This window comes from Nanorana parkeri, unplaced genomic scaffold (assembly GCF_000935625.1).
Source record: "Nanorana parkeri isolate BGI_ZX_2015 unplaced genomic scaffold, ASM93562v1 scaffold1142, whole genome shotgun sequence".
Classification (NCBI taxonomy): Eukaryota; Metazoa; Chordata; class Amphibia; order Anura; family Dicroglossidae; genus Nanorana; species Nanorana parkeri.
The window spans coordinates 446037-464420 of record NW_017307410.1 but is presented as its reverse complement, the minus strand read 5'-3'; the positions used below and the strand labels follow the sequence as shown (position 1 = coordinate 464420).

General features: G+C 49.2%; 2 protein-coding genes and 1 long non-coding RNA gene across 3 annotated transcripts; all 3 read left to right on the top strand.

The window, feature by feature from the left end:
* The first annotated feature begins 632 nt into the window (after positions 1–632).
* On the top strand, positions 633–6701 carry LOC108796634 (gastrula zinc finger protein XlCGF62.1-like). Its single transcript, XM_018568134.1, has 3 exons — positions 633–711; positions 1408–2233; positions 6674–6701. Exons 1-3 carry the CDS (start codon positions 633–635, stop codon positions 6699–6701), a joined length of 933 nt encoding a protein of 310 aa, XP_018423636.1.
* Positions 6702–6759: 58 nt separating this feature from the next.
* On the top strand, positions 6760–7620 carry LOC108796643. The gene is made up of 3 exons (XR_001941823.1): positions 6760–6789; positions 7130–7306; positions 7589–7620. It is a non-coding gene; the product is annotated as an uncharacterized LOC108796643 (long non-coding RNA).
* A 4309-nt stretch (positions 7621–11929) lies between these two features.
* Positions 11930–12964, top strand: LOC108796633 (gastrula zinc finger protein XlCGF17.1-like). Its single transcript, XM_018568133.1, has one exon. It carries the CDS (start codon positions 11930–11932, stop codon positions 12962–12964), a length of 1035 nt encoding a protein of 344 aa, XP_018423635.1.
* Positions 12965–18384: the final 5420 nt, after the last annotated feature.

The following is an 18384-nucleotide window of genomic DNA, read 5'->3' as shown; positions in this document are numbered from 1 at the left end:
ATTCTGGGACATGATCCAGGAACAGACAAGGGATGTGTCTGGATGGTGACTGTATCATTGTGTGTGTCAGGTTCCTATAAGGTGTCAGGATGTCTCTGTCTATTTCTCCATGGAGGAGTGGGAGTATCTAGAAGGACACCGGGATCTCTACAAGGACGTCATGATGGAGAACCGGCCGCCCCTCACATCACCGGGTAAGAGGAGACTTTCATTTCCTGAGTATTGAGGATCCCCCTAGATACACACATCCTCTGATATAAAGACATAGAAACAATGTATTCAGTCAGTGTGTGTGTTTCCTACAGATGGATCCAGGAACAGAAATACCCCAGAGAGATGTCCCCATCCTCTGTATTCCCGGGATTCCACACAGGAACATCAGGAGATCCCTCAGGCCCGTCCTCTGTATTCCCAGGATTCCACACAGGAACATCAGGAGATCCCTCAGACCCGTCCTCTGTATTCCCGGGATTCCACACAGGAACATCAGGAGATCCCTCAGGCCCGTCCTCTGTATTCCCGGGATTCCACACAGGAACATCAGCAGATCCCTCAGGAACATCAGGTACATGGAACTAACAAAAAGTAATGTTTGTTTTTAAATATGAATGCAGAACGTGTTGCAAATAACAATGTATCTTATCCAGGGTGACGGCCTAATTGTGGTTAAAGTTGAAGATAAAGATTCGTTCTTTGAGAATGATGAGTCGTGTAAGGAGGAGGAACGTTCTCCAGAGATCAGCACAGGTGAGTAATAAACACTAAATCCATAGAAGAGTCCCAGATTCTCCTTGTTCAGTGACTACAACAATCTCTTCTTCTCCCCCCTCCTCTGTCAGTAGACAGTAATGGGGGGACGGAATGTGTCTAGTGGGGGGAGTCAGGAGCCATCTGCCTCTATTAGACTCCGGCTCTCCTCCTCACATCATGTCATTGTGTGTTACCAGCCAAGAGACGTGACCAGTCTCCCCCACACACACTTGGGGGCAGATGCCAAAGCGGGTAGTCAGCCGGACCAGGTCAGGGAACACTGAGAGCAGGATGAACGGAAACAATGGGAGGAGTCAGGAAGCAGGAGATCAGTCAGCCGGAGCCCTTGGTGGATAAGTACACTCGCAAGGGGCGGAGACTGAATGGACAAGCTGAAGGTTAAACAGTGAGGTGGTGTCGCATCATCGCTCTGAGACAGGAAGTTGTCAGAGGTTTTACCGGTAGTTGCAGAATGATGATGTTTGCGGGTTTGGTCATAAGAGGGCGCCAAACATACCGCAACAAGCCGTGCTGGAGGAGGACGGGTGAGATACCCTGACATGTCCATCGCTCTTATTATAAAGCCCCGCCTTTATTTTGCTCAATGTCTTTATTTTTGTTGGTTCTCATTGCCCTTCCATATCTCACTTCCTTCAGATGGACAACGCATCGAGATGGAGAAGGACATCACATGGAGTTCACGAGGAGAAAAACCCAATACCTCAAATCTCCATCCAGTCCTTCTGTCATCTGGTCCCTCTACACCTGGGGGGAGTTCTCCCCATCCCCCACCTCCTGTCACCTATCATCCAGATCATGGAGTGTGTTATGTGTGTGGGAAAGGCTTTACCAGCAAAGATACCCTCACCATATACCACCGATCTTACTCAGGGCAGAAGCCATGTTCTATATGCAGGAAATGTTTTTTTGTACAATTGTTCTTGATTAATGAAGAAAGAGCCGATACCGGGGAGAAGCCATACTGGTGTCCAGAATGCGGGAAATGTTTCAGCCAGAAGTCAAATCTTACTTACCACTTCCGGATCCATACAGGCGAGAAGCCGTATTTCTGTTCCCAGTGCGGCAAATGCTTTACCACGAACACCCATCTCCTCCGACATCAGAAAACGCACACCGGGGTCAAGTCGCATTCATGCGAGGAGTGCGGGAAAAGCTTTACTGAGAGTTCCACTCTGATCATCCACAAGAGAAGCCACACGGGAGAGAAGCCGTTTCCGTGCTTGGAATGCGGGAAATGTTTTGCCGAGAGTTCGGCTCTTGATAAGCACAACAGGACTCACACCGGGGTGAAGCCGTATTCGTGTTCGGAATGTGGGAAATGTTTCGCCGGGCACTCGGCTCTGGTTTATCACAAGAGGACTCACAGCGGGGAGAAGCCGTATTCGTGTTTGGAGTGCGGGAAGCGCTTTACCGAGAGCTCAGCTCTTGGGAAACATATGAGGTCTCACACGGGGGAGAAGCCGTATTCGTGTTCGGAGTGTGGGAAATGCTTTACTACAAGTTCAGCGGTGGTCAATCACAAGAGGATTCACACCGGGGAGAAGCCGTATTCGTGTTTGGAATGCGGGAAATGTTTTACTGCACGATCATCTCTTGCTTATCATAAGAGTACTCACAAGGGGGAGAAGCCGTATTCTTGTTGAACATTACATGTATGTTATATTAAAAAAAGCATTTGAAATTACCTGGACTTGGTGGAGACGCACACAGCTTAATGGCACACACAAGGGTGGCTCCATAGCACCCTGCAAGGGAAAGGAGCCACACCCAGATTACTGGCACACACAAGGGTGGCTCCATAGCACCCTGCAAGGGAAAGGAGCCACAAATGGATTACTAGCACACACAAGGGTGGCTCCGTAGGACCCTGCAAGGGAAAGGAGCCACACCCAGATTACTGGCACACACAAGGGTGGCTCCATAGCACCCTGCAAGGGAAAGGAGCCACACCCAGATTACTGGCACACACAAGGGTGGCTCCATAGCACCCTGCAAGGGAAAGGATCAACACCCAGCTGAGCTGAAGGCATTTGCTTTGGCTCGACTGAGCCGAAGCGGGGCGAACGGCCTGCCTTTCGCTCCGCAAATGACAGCTGGGCGGAGCCAGCCGTGAACTCACGGCTGGCTCCGCCCAGTTGTAATGACAGATCAGCTCCCCCAAATGACCTGGGGACGATAATCTGCCATGAAACAATAACTGGGAAGAGCCACTTGTTATTCATTGGCCGGGATCTGCTAGAAGACTCTAGCAAGTGCCGGCCAATAGGAAACAGTTGGGCGGAGCTAGCTTTCACTGCTCGCATAGTTTTTTTTAAAATTTATTTAACTTTATTTACATTTTAAAAATCTTTTTTTTTTTTAAACTTTTTTTCATTGATTTTCTATTCTGCTCGGCACCAGGGAGGTACCGAGCAGAATAGCCGAGTTGAATGCCGCTCGGCGCCATTCGGATACTCACTGCCTACGTGAAAAGGGGCGAATGGCAGCGAGTGAGCTGCCGTAGCTTCGGCTCAGCCAATCCAGACGTTGGATCGGCGGAGTCAAAGTCCTTCTGCGCTTCGGCTCAACCGAACATGCTGAGAACGCACATGTGACCGAGGGCAGCCCATGTACGTCTGAAATCAGCCGGAGTCAATAGCCGAACGACGTTTGGCTCGGTTGCCTTCGGCAGCTTTGTGAATAACCCTCTAAAAGTCCGATTTCCCCCCCGCCCCAGTGATGTCACGGCGGTTGTAGTCCATTGATAACCTCCTCCAGCCCCGTAACTGAAGGTCCGTACCTCAGTAGGTTGGGGGAATAGTCTGCAGGAGCCCGGGCACGGCCCCCACGATCCACTGATTGCGGTTGGAATGATTTGGAGCCTTTCACCTGTACGCCATTGCGACACCAAGCGACTAGGCACTCCAGCTGTGACGAAACTACAACTCCCATCATGCTGCTGCCTCTGGGAGTCATGCCTGTGGTAGCCAGAGTCTTGCAGTGCCTCATGGGACTTGTAGTCAGACGAAAGCGGGAAGGCCGAGGTTGCCTATCCTTGGACTAGGCAATCTCCCAGAAGGCCAGACATTTACAGATGGCGGGAAATACAATGTAGCGTTCTCTGATCTCTCGCGCTCGTAGCGCCATCCATTGTATAGTCTCTACAACAGTATACGGACATCCCATCGCACACCAGACCGGAATCTGCACACACAAGGGTGGCTCCATAGCACCCTGCAAGGGAAAGGAGCCACACCCAGATTACTGGCACACACAAGGGTGGCTCCATAGCACCCTGCAAGGGAAAGGAGCCACAAATGGATTACTAGCACACACAAGGGTGGCTCCGTAGGACCCTGCAAGGGAAAGGAGCCACACCCAGATTACTGGCACACACAAGGGTGGCTCCATAGCACCCTGCAAGGGAAAGGAGCCACACCCAGATTACTGGCACACACAAGGGTGGCTCCATAGCACCCTGCAAGGGAAAGGATCAACACCCAGCTGAGCTGAAGGCATTTGCTTTGGCTCGACTGAGCCGAAGCGGGGCGAACGGCCTGCCTTTCGCTCCGCAAATGACAGCTGGGCGGAGCCAGCCGTGAACTCACGGCTGGCTCCGCCCAGTTGTAATGACAGATCAGCTCCCCCAAATGACCTGGGGACGATAATCTGCCATGAAACAATAACTGGGAAGAGCCACTTGTTATTCATTGGCCGGGATCTGCTAGAAGACTCTAGCAAGTGCCGGCCAATAGGAAACAGTTGGGCGGAGCTAGCTTTCACTGCTCGCATAGTTTTTTTTAAAATTTATTTAACTTTATTTACATTTTAAAAATCTTTTTTTTTTTTAAACTTTTTTTCATTGATTTTCTATTCTGCTCGGCACCAGGGAGGTACCGAGCAGAATAGCCGAGTTGAATGCCGCTCGGCGCCATTCGGATACTCACTGCCTACGTGAAAAGGGGCGAATGGCAGCGAGTGAGCTGCCGTAGCTTCGGCTCAGCCAATCCAGACGTTGGATCGGCGGAGTCAAAGTCCTTCTGCGCTTCGGCTCAACCGAACATGCTGAGAACGCACATGTGACCGAGGGCAGCCCATGTACGTCTGAAATCAGCCGGAGTCAATAGCCGAACGACGTTTGGCTCGGTTGCCTTCGGCAGCTTTGTGAATAACCCTCTAAAAGTCCGATTTCCCCCCCGCCCCAGTGATGTCACGGCGGTTGTAGTCCATTGATAACCTCCTCCAGCCCCGTAACTGAAGGTCCGTACCTCAGTAGGTTGGGGGAATAGTCTGCAGGAGCCCGGGCACGGCCCCCACGATCCACTGATTGCGGTTGGAATGATTTGGAGCCTTTCACCTGTACGCCATTGCGACACCAAGCGACTAGGCACTCCAGCTGTGACGAAACTACAACTCCCATCATGCTGCTGCCTCTGGGAGTCATGCCTGTGGTAGCCAGAGTCTTGCAGTGCCTCATGGGACTTGTAGTCAGACGAAAGCGGGAAGGCCGAGGTTGCCTATCCTTGGACTAGGCAATCTCCCAGAAGGCCAGACATTTACAGATGGCGGGAAATACAATGTAGCGTTCTCTGATCTCTCGCGCTCGTAGCGCCATCCATTGTATAGTCTCTACAACAGTATACGGACATCCCATCGCACACCAGACCGGAATCCCACGGTAGTATGTAGTAGGGTGCTGGGATGACGTGCGGCTGGTGCCACACAAGTTCAAACGTGGAGGGGATAGTCACCCGCACACACCCCAAAAGGTTCCATGCATCAAAACGTCCTTTTATTGACGCCAGATACACATGGCAACACAAGTATGAGCCACCTTGAGGTGCAGGCGACTATCTCTTCTACATCTACAATAGCTCCTGAGCCATTCATCCCAGGACCCAGTATGAAGCCAAGAGCCACCACTAGAGGGCGACCATCTCCCATGTGAGAGTAGGAAGTGTGCTCAGTTCCGGAAGGGTGGCGGCCATTTTGTCGTAGCCCGGGAGAGGCGGCGAGAGGAGTTTCTTATGTGTGAAAGAAATTTCCTGCAGCCGTGTGTGTGTGTGTGTGTGTGTGCTCAGCGAGCAGGAGGTAATATCGGCTTCTTATTCATTCTTATTTGCAATTTCTATAGAAAGGAGGGGAGGGGGGGATCTGTGAGTTGTTGGGTCACGTGTCCGGGATAAAGTAGAAGAGCTGAATTTCAGGCAAATATCAAATCTGGGTCAATGTAGAGGTGGGGTGCTGGACCCAATACTTATTGTTTCGCAGGTCAGCCTTCCATAAGAACCAATTGTCCCACTGGTTCTACTACATTCGGCAGCTCCATCATCATCATCAATATATAATGAATGTATTTTTTTTTACATGACAATAAGGTCATGTGATCAAACTACCATGAATTCAAGTAGGACTGAACTGAAAGTGAAGCTTAGCTATGTGTGAGTGTGCCTAGGCACTCCTGAGCCTAAAGAATAGTGATGGGGGCCCAGTTTGCAAAACCGTCACCCGACACCCCCCTCCTGTCCCAATCGGGGACGTCCAGGGCATATCCCGTCCCACAGCTACATGTAACAATGGGTCAGGGAATGCCCCTGGCCACATCTGATTAGATGGACCTGGGGGGAGGTGTGTTACTGACAGTTTTGGAAGTCCTTGGGCGAACTGCATTTGCATCAAGCCCATCTGCAGTGTGAGATCTGAGGCACTGCGGTCTTGGATCTCAGGGGATTTGGTGAGTGACAGTCTGGCACAGGTCCTAGTGTTACACGCACCTCTGTTTCCGCTTCCTGTAAGGCTTCGATTTTATTATATATAGGGAAGAAATCTGCTGATGTTTTACAGCTTGTCCAGACTTATATCTGTAATCCTAAGGGAATGATAGGCACTTGTCATCTCTGTATATATTTGTGTCCTTGTGCAGCCGAAACGAAGAAAACGCCTCAAGCTGATCACCTGAAGATGGAGAAAGAAGGTGGTCACATGACCGAGAGGATATTAAACCTCACCCTGGAGATCATCTACCTGCTGACTGGACAGGTGAGGAGGATTCTGGGAGATATTCTCGGAATGACTGCCATCCGCAGTCATTCCGAGCACCCCTCCCCGATCACTGGGTCATACCGGTAAGGAGTGCAACTAGCCTTTTCTTTTTTCGAGGATTCTGGGAGGTCACATGACATCACTCTTATCTCTATTAATAAAACACAGACCTGACCGGAGAGGTGAGGAGGATTCTGGGAGGTCACATGACATCACTCTTATCTCTATTAATAATACACAGACCTGACCGGAGAGGTGAGGAGGATTCTGGGAGGTCACATGACACCTCACATATTTTTCTCTGGGTGGTGACACTGTTGTTTTCCCTAAAACACAGGAATGTATTATAGTGAAGAAGCCTTCTGATGATCACATGACTCCCGTGACACAAAGATGGAGCAAGATGCAGAGCTCCATGACAGAACCTCCAACGTACTCCCTAATATCCGAAATAAACAATGACAAGAAGATTCTAGAAATCACCAGAAGGATCACTGAGCTGCTAAAGGGAGAGGTGAGCGGTGCCGGGAATTCTGGGACATTACGTTCTGAGGGTATTCATGTATCCAGTTTATGGTATAGCTTGTAGAATTTAGTCAACATTCAACTTGTATATAAAGTTTAGGACACTTCACCATTCATCCAAGATAGTCAGCTGAGGGAGCTACTGAGATGAGGGGCAAAACATCTTTAGCATAACGGAACAAGTCCCATTGAATGTGACCAACTTCTACAACCTATCTGGTAACAGACAAGGGATTTGTCTGGATGGTGACTGTATCATTGTGTGTGTCAGGTTCCTATAAGGTGTCAGGATGTCTCTGTCTATTTCTCCATGGAGGAGTGGGAGTATCTAGAAGGACACCGGGATCTCTACAAGGACGTCATGATGGAGAACCGGCCGCCCCTCACATCACCGGGTAAGAGGAGACTTTCATTTCTTGAGTATTGAGGATCCCCCTAGATACACACATCCTCTGATATAAAGACATAGAAACAATGTATTCAGTCAGTGTGTGTGTTTCCTACAGATGGATCCAGGAACAGAAATACCCCAGAGAGATGTCCCTGTCCTCTGTATTCCCGGGATTCCACACAGGAACATCAGGAGATCCCTCAGACCCGTCCTCTGTATTCCCGGGATTCCACACAGGAACATCAGAAGATCCCTCAGGAACATCAGGAGATCCCTCAGGAGATCCCTCAGGAGCATCAGGAGATCCCTCTGGAGCATCAGGAGATCCCTCAGGAGCATCAGGAGATCCCTCAGGAGGATCAGGTAAACAGAACTGAGCATCCTAATCGAAACAAATACTGTGTTTGATCCTAAATCATATTGTAGAAAATGTTACAAAGTACATCATGGTTCCCATCCAGGGTGACGGTCTGACCTTGATTAAAGTCGAAGATAATGAAGAGGTGATCATAAAGGGTGACGAGTCGTGTAAGGAGGAGGAAATTCCTCGAGAGATCAGCTCAGGTGAGGAATAAACACTAAACCCAGATCAGATTTGCTCTCTTTTTCTTAAATCACGATAACGGATAAACAAATGTGTTTCATAACTGTTCAGTGTCTGTGTGTAAAGTAGGAATGTCTACCGGCCCGCAGCTGATTGGGTGGGTGACATCATATCCCTTTCATGTTAAGAGTAGCTCAGGTTTGGACCAGGTCTGGTTGGAACCTCAGCTCATACCTACATCACAGGAAGTAAGCTGCTTGTAGGAAAATATCCCTCTCCGCTCTTCTACATACACTATATTGCCAAAAGTATTGGGACGCCGACCTTTACATGCACATGAACTCTAATGGCATCCCAGTCTTAGTCCGTAGGGTTCAGTATTGAGTTGGCTCCGCCCTTTGCCGCTATAACAGCTTCAACTCTTCTGGGAAGGCGTCCACAAGGTTTAGGAGTGTGTCTATGGGAATATTGGACCTTTGTGAGGTCAGGTACTGATGTTGGAGGAGAAGGCCGGGCTCGCAGTCTCCACTCTCATTCATCCCAAAGGTGTTCTATGGGGTTGAGGTCAGGACTCTGTGCAGGCCAGTCAAGTTCCTCCACCCCAAACTCCCCCATCCATGTCTTTATGGACCTTGCTTTGTGCACTGGTGCGCAGTCATGTTGGAACAGGAAGGGGCCGTCCCCAAACTCTTCCCACAAAGTTGGGAGCATGAAATTGTCCAAAATGTCTTGCTGTGCTGATGCCTTAAGAGTTCCCTTCACTGGAACTAAGGAGCCAAGCCCAACCCCTGAAACCCCCCTCACCCCCCATAATCCTCCCTCCCCCAAACTTTACACTTGGCACAATGCAGTCAGGCAAGTACCGTTCTCCTGGCAACCGCCAAACCCAGACACGCCCATCGGATTGCCAGACAGAGAAGCGTGATTGATCACTCCAGAGAACACGTCACCACTTCTCTAGAGTCCAGTGGCGGCGTGCTTTACACCACGGCATCCCACGCTTTGCATTGCACTTGGTGATGTAAGGCTTGGATGCAGCTGCTCGGCCATGGAACCTTAACCTCCCTGGCGGTATTCCTGAGTGTGGCTCGGTGTTAAATTTCAGCACCAACAGCCGTAACCCAGAGCCACACTCGGGATTATACTGAAATTTCAACTTACTTTGTCCCTACGAGCCCCGCTGTGTCCTCTCGCTGTCTCTTCCGACCCAATGCCGGCATCCGGCGTCGCAGGGGGGGCGGATCCGGCAGGAAATTCAAAAGTCAAAACATCAGATACACACACAATACATTGTAATACATTGTAACCTGTATTATTACATTACTGTATCAAACCAATTTCACCTCAGCTTTGTCCCTAGAGTTTTGTCCGGTGCCCTGCCTGCACTTTGACCGTTCTTTCCGCCTGGATAACTCGGGAGCGTCCATGGCATCCAAAAAGCGTCCGCTGAGGTCCAAAGCGGTGTTTGAGCAGCTTGAAAACAGCGATAGCGATTTGGAATCACTTGCGGAATTGAGCGATAGCGATTCGTGGGGAAATTCGTCGTCGGACGCTGAAAGCGACGACAGCGACGATTCTGCGACCAAGTCCAGCGATGTGCGAACTTGGTGCTCCATCGACTGTGGTACGGATCACGCAGCGCCCCCGAGATTCCCATTTACCGGAGCATCTGGTATGAAAGTAGACGTTGAACGGGACAACCCCTTGGCATACCTACAACTATTTCTGACCGATGAGGTGATTGAAGAAATAGTTACCGAGACAAACCGGTACACAGAGCAACGGTTAGCTACCCCGCATGGGAAGTTTTCCAGAAGCAGAAAGTGGGAACCGGTGACCAAAGTTGACATCTGGAAATTTCTGGGCCTGATAATACTTCAGGGAGTGGTGGGGAAACCCCTGCAGAAGTGGTATTGGACAACCAATAAACTACTGGCCACTCCATTCTTCGGCACGGTCATGTCGGAGTACAGGTTTACCCTCATCATGAAGTTTTTACACTTCGTAAACAACGAAGAATTCGATGAAACCGCTCATCCCGCCCCAAAACTGAAGAAAATCTGGAAGGTATCCCAAATGATTCTGAAGAATTTCCAACAGAGCTATGTGCCAGAAAGAGACATCACCGTAGACGAAAGTCTAATGGCCTACAAGGGAAGGCTCAGCTGGGTTCAATACAAGCAATCAAAGAGAGCGCGATTTGACGTCAAATACTACACGCTATGCGAATCGTCAACCGGCTACATCTGGAATTCCGTCATATACACGGGAAAAGGAACCAAATTCAATCCAAAATACAGCAACTATGGAATGGCAACATCTTCCGTCCTCTCTCTCATTGAGCCATTGCTGAATCAGGGCTATTGCGTAACAACCGACAACTTCCATACGTCTCCAGAACTTTATGACTTTCTTCTGCAACACAAAACAGATGCCTATGGAAGCGTTAGGGCTAACCGGCGCGACTTGCCGCCAACGTTTGGCAATAAGAAGCTGAAGACTGGAGAAACGGTTGCCTGGCAGAAAGGCAAAATGATGGCACTGCGATGGCGCGACAAGAAAGACGTGTGCCTAATGAGTACTGTACATAACGCCTCCACTGCTATGGTACGCACGAAAGGTGGGAGAGACGTTGTGAAGCCACAAGTAGTGATAGACTACAATAACACCGTGGGAGGTGTCGACAGAGCCGACCAAGCCATGACATTCTACCCGGCGATGAGGAAACAGCAAAAGAAGTCCTACAAGAAGATCTTCAGGCATCTCCTTGAGCAGTGCTTGTGGAACGCCTACGTCCTGCTCAAAAAGCAAAGCGACAAGCCTGTGACGCATTCGGACTTCATCTGGAAAGTTGCCGAACGAATCTTCTTGAGCCACCAAACGCCATCAGTGGCTGTGAATAGATCTGGACGCCGCGCCGTTGGCGTTGTCAACCCGGAACGCCTGACCGGCCGTCACTTCGTGGACTACATCCCGCCAACCGCGAAAAAGGCAGCACCTACGAGGATGTGCGTGGTTTGTTGCTCGAAGCGCGATGACAGCGGGAAAAAAATCCGAAAGGAAACCAGGTACCATTGTCCTGATTGTGACGTCGGACTCTGTGCTGTCCCGTGTTTCAAAACTTATCACACCCGGGATGTTTACTAAAGCAATATGCAGTGTCTGGTATCACAGTGACCAGGAATATCGCACCTTTGTTTGTACAGATGTCATTGTTTTTGGTTCGATTACATTATTAAATTACATGTTTTATTATTATTATTTTGTAGAATTATTTGTAATTCATTTATTATATTAAAATTTATGATTTCGTGTTTCAAACTTTATCCTACCCGGGATGTCTACTAGACTCTTGTCCGGACAGATTTAGGTGAGTTATTCCTAATTACAGGCCTACAACAACACATTTTGGCATGCTAACATACTGACATAATCAGACCGCCAGGGAGGTGCCATGGAGGGGATTGGAACACCTGAATCACATGATTTGGAGGGGGAGGGGCCCAATACCTTTGGCAATAAAGTGTATATTCAGATGTGAGAAGTCCTAAAAACACGTAGAACATGTAATCCTCATGAATATTATTAAAGACTCATTTCAGCCTAATGCTACTTTATCATTTCCTATTCCCCATTTTTTTTTATTACCTCCAGATGGGCAACACGTCAGGAGGGACATGGGAGAAGTTCCCTTAAAGCATATCCCATCCAGTTCTTTGGAAAATAACCTCATTCCCCCAAATCTTCATCTAACACTTCCCAGTGCCGATCTGCCATCTGATTCCGCTACACTTGGGTGGAGTTTTCCCGACCCCTGGCCTCCTGCCACCCATCATATATATCCTACAATAGCGGATGAAAAGCTCCCGTGTTACATTTGCGGGATTTTTTTTTCCAGGAATGAAACTCTCACCGTACACCACCGATCCTACACAGAGGGGAAGCCATGTTCTGTGTGCGGGAAATGTTTTCTTCAGAAACTGTGCTCAATTAATGAAGATATAACTTATTTTAGAGATAAGCCGTATTCGTGTTCTGAATGCGACAAAAGCTTCAGCCAAAAGTCAAGTCTTAGATCCCACTTACAGATTCACATTGACGTGAAGCCGTATTCCTGTTCCCATTGCGGTAAGATTTTTAAAAGCAACGCCACTCTTCTCCAACATCTGAAAATCCACAGCACGGAGAAGCCGTATTCGTGTACGGAATGCGGAAAATGTTTTACCCGGAGCTCAAGCCTTTTTTATCACACGAGAACGCACACGGGGGAGAGGCCGTATTCGTGTTCGGAATGTGGCCGATGTTTTGCTAGGAGGACCGCCCTTGTTAAGCACCAGAGAACTCACACCGGGGAGAAGCCGTACCCATGTTCGGAATGCGGGAAATGTTTCACCAGGAGTACAGGTCTTATTAATCACAAGAAGCTCCACAAAGGGGAGAAGCCGTATTCATGTTCCGAATGCGGGAGATGTTTTGTTGACTTTAAAGGACTTGCTACTCACAAGCGGATTCACGCGGGGGTGAAGCCCTATTCATGTTCGGAATGTGGAAAAAGTTTTGCCGTACAGAAGAGTCTTTCTTATCACATGAAAACTCACACGGTGAAGGGTCAGAGTTCATATTCCGAGTCTGGGAAATGCTTAACTGAGAGTTCCATTCTTGATAATCACATGAAAACTCACACCGGGGAGGAGCCCTTTTCATGTTCCTAATACGGGAAATGTTTTACAGGGAACTCAGCTCTTGTTTCTCACAACTCACACAGGGCGGGGCCCTCCTCATGTCTGGAATCTAATAATATCTGTAAAAAATAAGTCAAGGCAACTGGACTTGCTGTATTTTTCTTGAAGACATTTCACTGGTCATCCAACCAGCTTTCTCAATTCAGAAAGCTGGTCGGGTGACCGTTGAGAAAGCTGGGCCACTCAGAATCTGGCAAATTAGGTGGCTGCTCAGGGGGCCTCTCGGCTGCCTAATTTGCCTGAGAGAGCTACTGGGTGGAGGAGAAGGCAGTGTCGGGGGCCCAGTGAGATGTGGCCCAGCGAGCGGAGGTGAAGGAGAAGCTGCGGGGGCGGCTCAGGGCTGCCCATACCCCACGATCTGATGGTGGGATGTCCCAGGCTGGGGAGCTGCAGGTAAGCGGAGCAGCACATGTGAGCAGGGAAAGGGACTCTGCACTGCCCACCATAGATCCTGCACTGCCCACCTCAGAGTTTCAGGTGGGCTGTGTAGGATCTATGGTGGGCTGTATGGGGTCTCAGCTTGGCTGTGCGGGGTCTATGGTGGGCTGTGCAGGGTCTGTAGTGGGCTTTACAGGGTTGTTCAGGATCTATGGTGGGCTCTGCGGGGTCTCAGATGGGCTGTAAGGGTCTATAGTGAGCTCAGAGTTTCATGTGGGCTGTGCAGGATCTATGGTGGGCTGTATGGGGTCTCAGTTTGGCTGTGCAGGATCTATGGTGGGCTGTGCGGGATCTATGGTGGGCTGTGCGAGGTCTGTAATGGGCTTTACAGGGTCTCAGGTGGGCTGTACAGGATCTATGGTGGGCTGTATGGGGTCTCAGGTTGGCTGTGCGGGATCTATGGCGGGCTGTGTAGGTTCTCAGGTGGGCTGTGCGGGATCTATGGTGGGCTGTGCGGGGTCTGTAGTGGGCTTTACAGGGTCTCAAGTGGGCTGTACAGGATCTATGGTGGGCTGTGGTGGGGTCTGCATGGTCTCAGGTAGGCTGTTCATGGTCTATGGTGGGCTCTGCGGGGTCTCAGATGGGCTGTGAGGGTCTATAGTGGGCTCTGCTTGGTCTCAGGCTGAGATTCAAGTGATTGCTGTATTAATACACGTGTATCTGGAAGGGCAATCTGCACCATGAAGGCTAAAGACCACTTCACTCAACTCTGTGAAAAGGAGATTGATGGAGGTGGATGAAGAAAATGCCCAAGTCACCAACTAAACTTTGGAATACAAAAAAAAAAAGGTTTCTGAGCTGTAAATCTGCCAAGACGAGTCTGACAACCACAAGCGGGTTACCATGCCAGCAGACTACTGAGACAGACCACCAAGAGACCGATGACAACTCTAGGGGGGGGAGACTTTGCATACAACAACCTTTCCCGGGTTGTCTCACCGCCTCAGATTTATGAGAGAGTTTCAATAGGAAATTAATTGTTAAAGCCCAATTGTACTTTTAAAAAAAGATTTGACTAATAAACTCAGGCTGCCATAATACGAAATCGGAGGCGCCTGGCGGGTGATGTGTTGCTTCAAGGACGCTATTTGGTGCGCAAGGAAGCGACTCACCCTCCGGAGGGAGAGAATGTCCACTGAGGACTGCCGCAGACTGATCATCAGTTTGCTCAGAGACTATCACCTCATGGACTTTAAGGAGGAAGAGGACGTCTGAGAAGATTTCCCCTCCCCCCCCCCCCCTCTCTCCTTTTTGTGTCTCTTGTCCCTCAATAAAGCTTCGGGCCTGTGAACTCTTTCCCCGTCCCTTAACGTGGCCATACACTCTACAACCATCGCAAGACCTTAGTCTTGCGATGGTTGTACAGGGATTAAAAAAACGTATGATCTTTATTGAAGTTGATTGAATTTAAGGTAATTGATGTGGATCCTACGGACCACAGACCCAGTACGGGGTAATGCGGTGCCATGAATGACGTGGAGGGCTCAGGACTCTTGTCTTGCGCTACACGTCAGGCATCTCGCCGCAGTGCGAATGTAATTTATTGTGTGATTGAGCTGTATTGCATTGTGGTGTTTATGCGCTGCGTCGCAGTACGAGGTAGAATGTACCCCGATTGTATAGCTTGTTTTTGTATATTTTATTACATTAATAAAGTATATTTTTCAATCAAAAAAAATAATCTAAAGTGCCAGTGCACCACGCGGACAGGCCTTCCCAAACCCCGGTTTTCTCCAGATTGGGACGTCCCATAAGATTATATTCCATGGCTGGGTTTGGAGATTATAGTTACACCTCAAATGCATTATGGGAGCTCATCCACATTTCTAATTTGCAAATAATTTCAACGCATTCATCACAGCAATTTGCATATTCATTGACTCACCCCAAACCCATTTTCCCTGGTGATGGCCCATAAGATTGTAGAGGAGGAATGAGGTTGGACTTAGGGAGACTATATTTTTGATTAACACATAGACATTATTTTATGTCTACAATATATAATGTCTGTTTTATATATTTTATTATATAAAATATATTTTAAAAAACCAAGATACTTTGGGGGTAGATTCCACCCTATACTGCGACGCAGCACAAGAGCACTACATAGCAATACAGCACATTTACACAAATAAATTACAGCCACACAGCAGCAGAAGATAAGGGTCAGAGGCCCTCCACGTCATTCATGATACCCCTTTTACCCCGGTCATGGGCCCTCCACGTCTTTCATGACACCCCTTTTACCCCGTACTGAATAAGTGGTCCACGTCAAAATACCATGACGTGCAGCGCCAGACATTTTGGGTTACGCACTTCCTAAATGGCACTGCAACAAATTACAACTTATATACACGAAACCTTCAAAAAGATACAGGTGTGATGTAGGATAGGGGAGAGGGAAGAGATCACAGGCCCAAAGCTTTATTGAAGGACAATGGGGTGGAATCTTCTCAGACGTCCGCTTCCTCCTTAAAGCCATAAGGTGATAGTCTGTGACATCCATGGAGGTCTGCAGCCAGTCCCTATAGTGGAGGATTCCAGTGGAGTGAAGCAGGGTGGCAGATGTTGGGGATCTCCCAATGGCAGCCTGGGCTGGAGCCAGGGTCTCTGGGGATATGGAAAGTTGCTTTTGGGGGGTCCTTGGCTCACTGGTTCTTGGCATTGGGGGTCTGATTCCAAGCATTTGGCCTTAAAAAGGCCTTTTGTGGATTGCCGTCTTGTTTATGTGGGGGGGTTAAGCCGCTAACTCAATAGCAGCATGTAGGTGAAGCTGAATTTAATTGAGGACCCTGCAAGGCCGAGCAGATGGTACCCCACAAAGGACCAAATGGCTTGGATAGATACAAGTGATTCCTATTAATCCTAGCTGGGTAGCAGAGACACCCCCTGTCGCCTAAGGGCTACAGTCCTTGACCTTAGCCAATTAGGCTGAGAAACAATTTAAGAAGACTATATACCTGATGGTCGAACCGGTTTACCTGGACTGCTCAGGGGCTGGGAAGACAGGGAGTGCCCCTAACCTAGTACTCGGTGGTCGGCTTTGGCTGACCCAAAGGAAAAGGCTTGCCTGGCTTCAGCTAGGTGGACATGAATGTCATGCCCTTGTCAGGTCAGTGAAAGAGCACTATCTCTTGGGGAGATGGACCATGAGACACACCCTCGTGCACTATTATCTCTTGGTGAGATGGACCATGAGACACACCCTCGTGCACTATTATCTCTTGGTGAGATGGACCATGAGACACACCCTCGTGCACTATTATCTCTTGGGGAGATGGACCATGAGACACACCCTCGTGCACTATTATCTCTTGGGGTGTTGGACCATGAGACACACCCTCGTGCACTATTATCTCTTGGGGAGATGGACCATGAGACACACCTTCGTGCACTATTACCTCTTGGGGAGATGGACCATGAGACACACCCTCGTGCATTATTATCTCTTGGGGAGATGGACCATGAGACACATCCTCGTGCACTATGGTGATTAGGTTTCTGCGCACCCACCACAGACCACAAAATGTGAAGCTTCTCATTGGTTTTGCATATCATGCGTAGCATCCTGTGCCTGTCTCCCCTCGCTCTCTCTGGGCTCTCCTCATTCATCCTTCTGGCTGTCTCTCCTCTCTTTCTTCTGGCTGTCTCTCCTCTTTCTTCTGGCTGTCTCTCATCGCTCTCTCTGGGCTCTCCTCAGTCATCCTCCTGGCTCTCTTCTGGCTGTCTCTCCTCTCTTTCTTCTGGCTGTCTCTCTCCTCTTTCTTCTGGCTGTCTCTCATCGCTCTCTCTGGGCTCTCCTCAGTTATCCTCCTGGCTCTCTTCTGGCTGTCTCTCCTCTCTCTTTCTCATGGTCCTCATATTCTCCACAAGGTGGCAATCTCAGTTATTGTCAGTGGAGTTCACACAGGAAGTCCCTGTCTTGTCACTCCGAAGTCACTGGTGTGAAAGGCACTTTGACACCTTTGCTTTTGTTGCACATCACCTCTTGGGCTCAGGCCTTTTGACTGAGACCAGGGGTAATTTTTTTTACCGGGCCGCAAGGCCTAGCCTTTGTCTGGTACACCGGCACTCTGAATGATTTTTTCTCACTGTATGTGCACCTTTCGCTTTTTTATGTGTTGTTCACTCCACAGGATGGGGCTCTTCGGGCCTACCCTGAAGTCTAGGGGGAGCAAGTGTGGTACTCAGGTTCCTGCCTCCCCTGAATCGGGGGTCTCGCTTTGGGGGAGCCCCCAACCTTGTACTTGGTGGTCGGCTTCGGCTGACAAGGAATTGGTCCGTCTGGTTTCGGCCAGGTGGACACGAGTGCTCTTCCCCTGTTAGAAGCCTGGGGGTTGGGGGGGTCAGGGATGGGCCCTGTCTCTTCGGGAGACAGACCCTTTAGATAGCACCCCTTTTTTGGTCACTTTTTGGGTGTTTCGAAGCACGCTCCACGGGATTCAAAAAAAGAAAGTTGCTTGAAGTGTTCTTCGCTTGTCTTCGTGGTGTAGGTTCTGCAAGGATGCTAGATCAAGCGTAGGACCCTCCGGGTGCATTATGCTACAATCCCTTGGAACTCATTGACATAAAAAAAAAGGCCTGGACTGATCTCCTGCAGCATCTGCGACCGCTTCCCCTCTACAGGCACTCCACCACGTCATTTCCTTGGGCGCGATTCCACGTGGTGATAATTGTGGATCGCACCTGTGCAATGGGCATCCCGTGTAGTTTCCATTGGGATTGTGTGACAGGGTGATCACTCAGAAGACAGAGACAAAGCATTGCCACCCAATAACAGAACGTGCCGCCCCAAGGGGCCTTCGGGTCAGGACCACATAATGTTATTTTAATTAATAACTTTAAAAACGACAACACGTTGATCATACACAATATTTTACATTTCCTTTACTACTAGTCCTTCCTGTAGCTCTAGTCTAACTCTTCTTCTTTTGGGTCTAACCTATATCTAC